The 12,149-nt window shown below is 36.8% G+C and overlaps 1 protein-coding gene across 1 annotated transcript in view; it reads right to left on the bottom strand.

Moving 5' to 3' along the window:
* LOC139717154 (dedicator of cytokinesis protein 3-like) overlaps positions 1-11,871 on the bottom strand; it is a 115,739-nt gene extending 103,868 nt beyond the window's left edge. Inside the window, exons 1-3 of the mRNA XM_071628654.1 lie at positions 11,686-11,871; positions 7,192-7,275; positions 4,947-4,987 (exon numbers count right to left, since the gene is read on the bottom strand). Coding sequence (XP_071484755.1) covers positions 4,947-4,987; positions 7,192-7,275; positions 11,686-11,728 — 168 coding nt within the window. The 5' untranslated portion in view covers positions 11,729-11,871. The remainder of the gene's footprint in view (positions 1-4,946; positions 4,988-7,191; positions 7,276-11,685) is intronic.
* Positions 11,872-12,149: the final 278 nt, after the last annotated feature.

The raw sequence follows: 12,149 nt of genomic DNA, 5'->3' as shown, positions 1-12,149 counted from the left end.
TGCCATTAGAATCAGCTAGTCTACCGAAACAGGATGTAATATTATGATGCTTTGTTGAAGTGGATTATGTCTGATTTGTGAGGGATGCATCATCACTGCCTGGTAAAATTCCTTCACAATAGCTGTGCACACTGAAACAAGACAGGTTTCAATCTTGACAAATAACCCAAGTTTCACACATTCTCAATGGCTTGTAACAACTTACAACACTTTATTTGTGCATTATAAACATAGAGGCTTTCACTTTCCTTTAAAGTTCACAATTTTATGATACTTAAATTCCTACTGTCTCTCTTGAAAAAACAGCACTTCACACAAATATTTGCGCTATGTGTATCCATAAACTTTGCAATATCTAGTGCATCCATAACAGACCCTAAGCGAACAAAGTAAACAAGTTGTACACTATTTTACAGAAGCACATGTCCCATGACATTACACTTATTTGATGTACATTGTACACTACATGAACTCACAGCACATTACCTCAGAGTATATTACACTCTGATGATGAATTTAACTACTCAGATTCCACTGTGTGTAAGCGGGCATCATCAGATATTACATGTATAAAACTATCATTGCTTGTTTGAGATCTATACTGTTAGATAGTGTGATTTTGTGGACCCGTATCATGTCACTGTCTGTGATCTCCACTTCTGATATCATACTACTTGCTAGTTAATGTGCGTTTAGCTCACCCTACTTTCTTTTGTGATTGTCTATTTTTTGAGAACAAGTGGGCAGTGTTTCCAGGTGTTTCTTTTTTCTAGGGCAGGAGTGTGTCTTTCTGTTTATGACATTAACATGATTGTCCCAAAGGAAAACTGCAGAATGCTTGTAGTAGCATGACCAACAAACTACACCGCTTAGAATGTAAGTGGCTTACATTCAACGATGTAACCCTGACAGGCAATTTGCTCATCAGTGACACGAAGTCTCTTCCACATTGCTACTGTGCAGCAAGAAATCTTCGCAGCACGACATTTTTGCAAATTTGAGCCGATGGCCTTTTTCGGGATATGAAATTTTCATGAAATGCCACAGGCATTCCATGCATAATGTAAACACTACAACTTTCGCATGCATTTTAATTTCACGAACCTTGGCTCTCGCAAAGTTTGCAAAATTGAAATGCATGTGAACATTTCTAGTTATACAGTATTCAGGTGGCATCATGCTTCACAAGCTTTACCCATTTACTATCACAGATCCATGGATATTTTACTGCTTCACAATGGAATTTCACAGCACGACTGAGACAATACTCTAGTCTACTATTTATTGTCTATTGTTTGTCAGACATTTTGTAACTTTTCAATGGCCTGTATCTAGTAAAGAGAACAATGTGGCTCGTCACTTGTAAAAAGTTACTAATTCACAAGCCACAGCAGCAGAGTTCAATGTACATACAATCTACTTGCCCGTATCAAAAGTACATTGTATACTTGTAGCTATCCCTACCAAATTATTCTAGCGTAGCCACTGGTGAATATCTCACAGTTATTGCTGATCTGTGTTAACATTACAAAGAATGATCTGCAGTGCAATATAACAGGTGAGATACAACAATCTGTTATGTATTGTGCATCCATATCAATATCCACACTCAAGTAAGCTGTAATAAATAGAGTGCAATATACACTATAATATGAACATAATTATTTGTAAGGTGCTATGAGTCCGGGGCAACTATTAAAGACTTTACAGCCAGGTGATTAATTGGAATGGATGCTTGCCTGTAAAAAGTACATTTTGTATGGCAAGTGGGAAAAATACCTTCTGTGACGGAAGCTAGAAAAAAAGATGAAATCTATGGAATTTTAATTTTCGTATCTAGACACAAAGGCCCGAATTCACGAAGGTGGTACAAATGAAACCATGGTTTAAACCATGGACAAAAACCATGGAGCGCCAAGTGTCACATGAAATATTTCGTTACTAACTTAGTCATTTCGTCGACGAAATGACCGTTTCGTGAACAAAATTATCATTTCGTGGACGAAATGTTCATTTAGTTTCAAAATGTTGTCATTTCGTTACAAAATAGTCATTTCATCGATGAAATGACTGATTTCGTAACAAAATATTCCATGCGACACTCGGCGCTCCATGTTTTTAGTCCATGGTTTGAATCATGGTCAGGGAATAATTTTCCTGGTATCGCATCGCAATTTGCTATGCATTTTTACACCACTGCTACACAAACTATCTTTTGTGTAGCAGTTTTTTTCCATAGAAGTGTACAGGATATCATTTGAAATACTGTTCATCCGCTGAAATTGCTAATCAAATTTGTGTTGGAAAATTATTCTCTGATGGTTTCATTTGTACCACCTTCGTGAATTCGGGCCCATGGGATATCATTCCAAACCACACACTCCTGTGAAAGGTTGAGGTCATGGTGTCAGCTGCCTAACAAGTCTCCCTTTGATGTGCATTCAGATCTTCACTAATTTCTCTTCTTTTTGTTGAAATAAACTACAGAAAAACCTACAATTTGAATGACATAATTTGGTCTTGTCAATGGAGAGATGTGCTATTATGAGATCACTAACTGAATTACTGTAATTAGCACATGTGGTTGTGAGCGATATAAAATCTTGTTTAAAAGACTATTAAGTGTACACTGTAAAACTAAACAATCCATAAGTTTCTAATTAATGTAAGCCCAATTTGACGGAACTTCTACCATATTTGTTTTATTTCATAATCTGGTTGTTATTATGCTATACACAGTCAATTGCATGGTGTGTCATTATGCATGTGTTACAAAAAGTTAACATAAAATTTATACAAAATACACTGATTGTGTGTTTTATTGTACTTTGTATAGTCACCAGACTGTGGGATGCAATTGCAGTATGGCCTTGGTCATGCATGACTACACATACGTATGATATGGTATTTATTTACAGTGTATTTAGAAGCGTACATTGAGTTCCAGAGTACATGAATCAGCAAAACACAAACTCACATTTCAGGGAATTACTAAATACTTCTCTCACTTGCCCAATTGGCCATATACAAATAAAGGCTCTCATAATAATATGAAAATGAAAATTTTCACAAAGTGGAAATTTTGGCTCATCTCGCGCAATATAATTTTGTAATAGCTTGCGCAAAAATAAAAGCATGCAAATCTTTTGTTCATTATACTGTAATATCATTTAATATCTTTTATTTTAAGGTAAGTTAACATGTAGTGGAGGGGTATATGTGCCATGTTATTTGTAGAACTTTTGTCTCCACATTCACTAGTCCTGTATAAACTTAAGTGAATTTGCTGTTGTAATGCAGACCAAACTACTGTATGTACATTTGTATATGTTACTTTCTGTTTTCAATGCTCATTACCCCCCCCCCCCCGAATACAATATGATCCTTTAGAACACTTTAATGAGAGATAAGACAAAGACATTTTTGCGAGATGTTGTTTTCCCGATCTGATACTGAGGCTTATCATAAGTGCACTTAATACCCTTGCGTGTGGTGACATTTTTGCATGTACATCTGTAACATTGCTAAATTCACGGCCCAACAGTGATTCACGAAATTTGCAAAAATAACAGCTTTTACTGTATTCTGAGACCAAATGGGCACTTTTGGAAGATATTCTGTTTTTTAAAGCCATTTAACTTTTCATTGAAGTGTTTATGCCAAAAATGCAGTGGATAGCAAAGTTGTATAAAGAAATGCAAGCTTTGCTGTGCTACAAATTTTATGACAAAGCTAATTCTACTTGACGCTTTGAATGCACTGCTGGCATATTGCAATTTACCAATCAGGTTGTGCGCAGTTGTGCAGTTGAGCAAAATTAGCGAAGTTGGCAAGCCGTCAACTGAGTCAGGTGTGTGAACATGGCAATTGAAGAGTTAAACAGCAGCAACAACTACTACTGGACTTCTTGTCAGGGCCCATATGGGGCAACCCTGGCACCACCTGTGAAAAACTGCTGCTCTTCCACTACTTGAAGAATTATATGTTATATAACCACAAATATAACAATGGACAACTTACATTGTACATGTAATATACAAGCTGATATCAAAATTTAATCCAAATTTTAAAAAGGACAGTGCCACTGACAGAGACAGCTGCAACGACAACAGAAAAATCACAATATTACAGCGAAAGTTGCCTAACAACTGTGCCAAAAGTCACCTGTAACATTGCCAGTAAAATCGCAGTGCGATTTAACTACACGTAGCTTCGCATAGAAATTGCAGTCATGAATTGTAGAGTAAAACCCTCTCTGCAAAAGACTTGCATTCTTTTGTGCGATATTCAGTCTATGCAATGTTTCATATTCCCCACAACCACAGGTAATATGTACAGCCAGTCAGCCAGGCTTTTGTTATGTCAGAACTCTTACTTTTTGTTAAAGTGCCATAGCATTGTAATTTTTCACGGCAAAGTGCATGAAAAAGTCATGTCTTGTGAGTTTTCAATATTGCAATGGATCCATTCAAGAAAGGACCTTTAATATCACTTTTGTCTTGGAAGGCAAGAATGAAGCCTGTGAAATCAAAATCCAATTATAAACTTTAATACGCTTGGTGCATACTTTAAGAACTGGTCCTCTTCAATTTAGGATGATGGGCTTCTACTCTCTACAGGTTTTTTTTTTTCTAGTTTATGTCAACTGCTGTTTCTTTCATCATGAGTATTTTCAAGTTTACTTCTGATATGCTAGTTTGCATGAACTCCAATACTACATATTATTCGAGTCTGTGCACCTATAAATGTGTATAAAATGTATGTGATTTGTTGTATACAAATAATGTTGCCTCATGATATTTACCATGTACAACATACACATGTTCATGAAATACATAAGAAAAAAACAGGTGTAAAAGATATTCCCAAACATCAACAATAATACTTGATCAGGGAGGGGTAGAGTACTCTAATTATCAACTGAATGTACTCTATATACAGCTTACCTTCACATCAGGATTCTTTGTGCAGTATCCACTATACCAGCCTGCAAATGAAAGAAATATATGAGTGTTAGTACCGCATATATATGCCCAATAGAGCTACATGTACTCTCGATTGTGTGATGAGAGTAGAAAACTAGCACTTTGCATAAAGATGACAGTGCAGTTAGGTACATATATTCCATTCTCTCTCTTTTTTTTTCTCTTTTTTTCTAATATATTTGCGTTCTTTATTCATCATCCAATGGCTTAATGTTGCTGAACATCTCGAACTGGACACTATATTTGGCATACAATTCATTGCAGATAATTAAGGAAAAATTGATTAACAAGTTAAAATTTCATGCATTTTGCTATCTAGACCGGGTCTATACAGTTTACAATTGATTCAAAGCAAAACTAAAGTCACCTAGCAACACATTTGGTGTATGTCAGACCAATGTAGGAGTCCTAAATTGTACTTAGGACTCTTGTACTTTGACTGGCAGATGGACAATGCACAAATTATTTCTGTATGATGTCAGATGCAATTTTTCCTGTAATCGGGATGAAGTATCATAAACCAAATACAAAATAAAAGACTAACAAGCTTAAGTGTCCCCCCCCCCCTTTGCAACAGCTCACATAAATTTTACATTGTCTCACACGGACATGAATTCAAAATTTTTTCTTTTACAATATGCACACTAGCCAAAAATGGAGTACAAATGTATGTATCAAGAAAGCTGATTTTCCAATCAGTAGTTACTGACTTTTTCTACAGCAAGCTACAGCAATCCACGCTCTATGACCAGCCACTGAGCTTAAATACTCTGTACAGTGTAAGCATGAAAATGACCACATGGTGTGCCCCCTCTAGAAGACTTTGAACTAGTTCTGAACCATTCTGCAAAGACATTTCCTTAAAATTTTGGCAAATTCTTCACCCTGCAGTCAGGGTTACTTGAACTTCAAAAATGCTTAGCAGCAAAAGTCAACAAATCATGCTATATTATATTGCATGCTATACCCTGCTGCTCCTGCTTTTGATTTAATGGAAAAATCAGTCTTGTTGCCTAGCAGCAAAAGAGACTAATATACAACGTGAGAAATGGCGCAAGAAGGTAGTTGTTGACCTATGGCTTGTGTGGATGTAAAAAGCAACTTTCTGGTCCCGAGATGTGGAAGTCAGTAGCTCAATGGCTTCCTGCAAAACACTCTGACAAAGAAATCACTCCCGATCCCTTCACTGCCACATTGGTTAGACATGACTGGCTGAGTGATTTGCCAGCTCTCGCAATCGCATGGAGGAGGTAATAAATGGTAAACTTATCAGACAAACTGTGACGCCAAAGACATTACTGACAACCCCTGCCTATCCCTGGCATGGAATGTGTCAAAACTTTCAGACATTTCAGAGATTGTGAGAAACTGGGTTGCACAAAAACCCAGCATATACCACTTTGAACCTCATTTCTTGTTCTTTTTTCTTGCTTCTTTTTTTTTCAAATCACATCGCACTCCAAATGGGCTGACACACTTTACGGTAACTATGTCATCACCACTAGTACAAAGGTATACTGCAGATATACAATAGTCACTGATAATTTTAGCCCATGAAAACCTTGTTAGGGTAGTGTACTAAAAATCATACATTGTAGATCTATACATAATATCATTGCTGTTTGAAAAGGTTGTCTTGTGAGGACTACTGTACACTATGGGTATATAGCAAGTAAAAGTCATGTTCTTCAGTAAAACTAGAAAATCTTTCCCCATGGATCTAGATGGAATGCAAAAGTGATATCTACACTTCATGAAGGTAAGGATGCTGAATGACACTGAGTATAGGAATGCAACACATTGTTTTTGCACTCAGTGTAAACAACACAACTCTTGAATGCATTCCATTTGGTTGTATGCATCATGTCAAAACAAACATTCTCACTCTACACGTCTTAGCTGCTCTCCTTCTTATTCATACAGCTCTGTGAGTACCATATTAAATCTTCTCGGAAACAAAGAGACAAATGTCACACTGTTGGCCTGAATTTATAACTAATTGTTGTAGATGAGTTGAATATAGACAAAGGTTTATCTTGGAAGTTTGTCAAGCTGCAATACAACTGTTTGTTTTTGTTTGTTTTGTTTTGTTTTGTTTTGTTTTGGAGGGGTGGGGGTGGAGTGGGGTGGGGACAGGATTTAACACTATTAGATATTACTGTGTACATGACTGTATATCTCATGGGTTCAAGAAAGGATAAATTACCAGCGTTCTCCTGCAAGATCTGCACCGTATCTCCAATCTTGAGAGGTAATCCATGTTCGGCTTTGCTGTCAAAGTTCCAGACAGCTGTGAGGGAGGAAAGGACACAAAATAAACACATGCCATGACAACACATTAAAGCAATATATTTTATCTGCATTGTTACTTCCTAAACAGTTTACTATCTATGCAGTCTGCAGGAATCTGCACTAATCTCAGTCTGGAATGCCTTAAAGCTCTGGGCAGCTTAGGTTCTGCGACAAAAATAAGTTTTCAGACATTACCAAAGAATTCTGAAGTCTTGGCTTACAAAGGAAAGTAATAAAAACATGTTTAAGGCCCTATTCTCTATGAGTTATCCTTGATACTACAATTGTATTTTGTTTATTTAAAGAAAGAAAGCAAGACAAAAAATAGTTATTGGATTTTTAAAAAAAAATGTTAGGTCATTAAAGCCATTTCCATCAAAACTACACCTCTATGATTTCTTTGCCCTAAACAATTGTATAATTCTGTAAGATTATGATAACACTAAACTCAGATTAATCCACCCTATCTTATCTACAAAGTTCAGTTCTTCAGATCAGAGTTAGTATAAAATGATATGTACAATGTATGTCATAGTCTGTAACATGTATGATTAGTCAATGACTATATTCCCTTCTTTTTTTCTTTTCTCTATTTCTTTCTTTCTTTTATGCTGTGTGAGAGATTTGTAATGCTCTTTGGGCACTCAGATTGAATGGTAAAAGGCATTATAAATACCCCTTATTATTATTATTATTATTATTATTATTATTATTATTATTAATCATTATCATCACGATTAATAATAATAATTATTATTATCATTATCATCATCATCATTAATAATGATAATCATTATTATTGTACACATGTATGTTCAAAGGTGCAGAAAGGGAAAGACAAAATAATCACCTATTTGATTGATAAAGCATGAAGACTAAATATCAATGTCCTACAGTTTGATATCTGACTGTCTGATGTTGGAAATTCAAATAGAATGAGACTCAACAAACAGTGCGGCTCCTCTGCACAACAGATTGAATAACTTCTAAACAAACCAAAACTTGGGGGAAGTCACATATTTTCAGTGTGCCACTTCCCTGCAGTAAATTCCTCTCGACAAGAAGCTTTGGTGTTTTTTTTTTCTAAAAAAGGAGGAAGTGTACAGTAGGAGTATGAGACAGGGGACGTACAAAGGAAATCACCAGTGTTACTGTACATACGAGACTGCCTACTATGGATATATATAGGCCTAAACATCTATCTCTCTTTTTTTTTTATGTAATATGCAGATTTTATCAATCAAAAAAAAAAAAAACCTACTCTAGATATGCTCTTGTTCTCCACCATTCTCATGGCAAATACTACATGTACAATGTACAATGTAAGCATTTACTTAATCATCATCACTGGTAGAAATGAATAATTTTGATCAAGTTTTATAGTGTTACACTGTCAGGCCATAGAATATAGGGCCTACATGTATGTACTCACTATCTGGTGAAATCACATGAAATTTAATTTTATACATAAATCAATTTCTTTTTTATGTGTTTACTTTTTTTATGGAACAGAATGAAAATCAAATGCACACTGACATAGTATGGAGATGATTTTTAAGAGTTTTTTGGAAAAAAAAAATTTTCAACTTGTCAATGGATTAGGCTTTGCACTGTAAGTCAAAATTTTGATTTGAATTTTGATTTGAATTGTATTGAGACAGAATGAAGTTGAAGACAGCCTGCATGATACCCCATTAGAACATACAGTGTATGACTGCACAGGAATCGAGACGCGAATGTGTCACACTAGAGTAATCCCACAAAATATTCTTGAACTTTTGTAAAAGGAAACTGTTTAACAATGACATGCATTCTGAAATATCTACCAAGTACAGTATACTTTTTCCCCGTCAAACAATGGGTATTTTTCAAGAAGGAAATATGATACTATTGTATACGCCATATATTTCGCGAGTCTAAATTTTCGCGAATCGGAAATTCTGGACAGTTAGTGGTTAAATTCACGATCGTGGAGTCCTGTACTGAACGGAGAAATGTACCTGTACATGCGATCAGAGTGAATATTTTCGCGTGTCTTTAATTTTGCGAATAGGACCCGACTCGCGAAATTCGTGAAAATAAAAACCTCGCGAAATATTCGGCGTATACAGTATTGTAGTCTATGGTTTTAAAAAAGTGAATGATATACTGTTTTTTCCATTGCTGCTTCAGACTTTTACTCTCTTCTATCACTTTTTAAAAAGAATGTGCATGGGTCAACTGATCAATTTGAGCTCTGATGGAATTAGTGATGTTGACATCCTATGTTTCATATTTCCCTGATGATGATGTCATTTAATTTTGCTACCTACTATGTAGTTGCTCTGACTTAAATTAATATTACAACTTTTTCTTGTAGGAATAGTTTATTCAAAATGGAGTAACAAACATTTACAATGTATGCACACATTAAACAAAAGCAATAGGCCAGTGAAACATTTTGAGCAGAAGTCAGCAATACATTTTTGCTCATTTGACATTAGATGGGTACCTCATAATGGTTGTCTTTTACATGTCATATGATGAGTATACATGTACATACAATGCATTGTTTGTAGGCCTACATCCATTTCAATCTTGTAATACTTGTTTTGCAAATAGATGGGGGTTACTCTTCTTGCATTGTCTTTATCCATATTTTCTTTATTACAGTACGGTACTCTGAAGAAAATATCACAAATGCATTCATGTCACTGCAGACCTTTCAAGAAGGAGCAATTTGATTACTCTGTTACACATTTAACTCATGATGCAAATATTCCAGTAAGAAGTTTTTTTATTCACACTGATTTCCTGCAGATGTGACAATTCTTTGTCAATGAGCTGCTTTAAGGGCTTATTGGACTTCAAGCTCGGCACAATGCCTGGCATAATAAAGCCTGTAACAAGCCTTGTGGTTGAATCATTGATGTCTTGCATTAGTCAGTACTCATTCACTTTGAAAATCTAATGACTCTGATTACACTGATTTCAAGCACTTTTTTTTTTTAAATTGTAGGTCTATAGTTGCATCTTAGTTTTGAATAAGATCATTTTACTGCATGATATTTATTACAATATACATTGTACTTCCTGAATCTTCATGAAGATTGTCTGGACCCATGCTTCTCAACCAGTGCAGTAGGCCGCAATGTTGGCCAAAAAGAAAATAAAAAGATTTGATTCAACTATAGAAATGGGCCTCCAAAAAAAAAATGTAACATCAATTACGGTATGGTCGCCACTTGTGTGTAATTCCTATGCACTTCCGGGTGGGCGAACTAATATCGGCACTGAATTAGTTCGCCGCCCATAGCCTGCCACATATTATTAGCGTGTGTGTTTATACACACACTTCAATGAAGGATGCATCATCCGTCATCACGTTTGAAAACCTCCCTCAGTCTGTAACCTGAAATCCATTCTAAATCCAAAACATCCTCGCATTAAAAATGGTTTGAATACCTCTTACATATGGTAAAATATATTTTGATTACAATTATTTGAATTTTTACGGAGGAAAAAGGTGAATTACGAATATATTTTGAGAGTGATGAAAATCCGTCGCCCAAGCTCATCTCCGATCGCAGCGCGCGTTACATGCGATGTGAATGTCTGGCGACCATACCGAAATGGCGACCATACCGTAATTGACGTTAGACCCATTTTGAAGGAGAAATAAACAAGAAAAAGAACAATTGCCGGGGGGGGGGGGGTGCGCCCCCCCCCCCCCCCCCCCCCCCCCCCCCCCCCCCCCCCGTTTAATTTTTGTAAAGGTGCCTCCCCTTTATTCATGGAATTCGTGGATCTGCCCCTGCAATGTGAAATCATCATCTTGACCCCGGGAGACTAAATGAGTAAATACTATGAAATCCTTACACTGCCGACCCTGTTGGCTATGGGACATTGGCGTCATTGCACTTGCAAGACTTAACTTCGTTAGATGTCTATTATGTGCCAAATGCAATGTAAACACAAAAGAACACAGATCTCCCTTAAAACAATCTACTCCGGCCTTTAAAGTCATATTTCCTGTAAGTTGTGGATGACACTACATTTACTCCTGCAATAATTGCTCCGGTCTCATCTATTTTCTCCAAGGACTTCACGTTTAGGGTTGTTAGGGTTTAAATAGGGTTGTGATAGGGTTTTAGGTTTAGTTTATTGAGGATAGGGTTACAATGTACATGTTTGTGGGCAGAATTCATGCTTGGCTTATCGCCTTAGCGTATATTTCATGGGAGCAATTGTCTCAGGAGCAAATGTCATGGAATCATGTTGTAACAGAACCGCCGCTCCATTTGGCTGTCCGTCACACTCAGCAGGACTCACCACAGCCAGGCGACACTGCTTGATTGTGATCAAGCGGTGGCTAAATAATGTAGACCCCTAAACTTACTAAGTTATTAGTTTCTCTGAATAAACTCACCAACGCCAGTCATCCGGCCCTTGCCCTGCACAGGTTGCCACATGATGCCACACTATGCCACCGCCATTTATGCTATCCACGACAGGGTTCTGGCACATGAAAGCGGAAATTACTAGGTTTATAATCTATCGCAATCTTCTCCACACAAAGTTTATGCACAGAGTCACTCTACTCGGGTCATTCAATCGCGAGTCGAAAACTAGGAAGTGATGCACGGTATCACGAGCCGTATGCAGTGTACACGTACCATAACCATCTCATACAGACGTACATACAGACCAGTGCACGCGCACGGCGGCGTGCTATACATCTGCGTTATTATGAAGTACGTTGTATGCGAATTCCTATACATCGGGAAAGATTACAGGCGTCAATCAACCAACTCACTGCGCCCTGCGGGTGTCGCCACTTTGTCATATCTGCGGTATTCCTTTTCGTTGAAGAGGAAAAATGACAGAATATTT

This window comes from Diadema antillarum, unplaced genomic scaffold (assembly GCF_040938485.1).
Source record: "Diadema antillarum isolate AM-2024a unplaced genomic scaffold, OU_Dant_1.0 scf00000072, whole genome shotgun sequence".
Taxonomy (NCBI): Eukaryota; Metazoa; Echinodermata; class Echinoidea; order Diadematoida; family Diadematidae; genus Diadema; species Diadema antillarum.
Note: the sequence above shows the minus strand (reverse complement) of the source record. Positions and strands in the feature narration are given on the sequence as shown.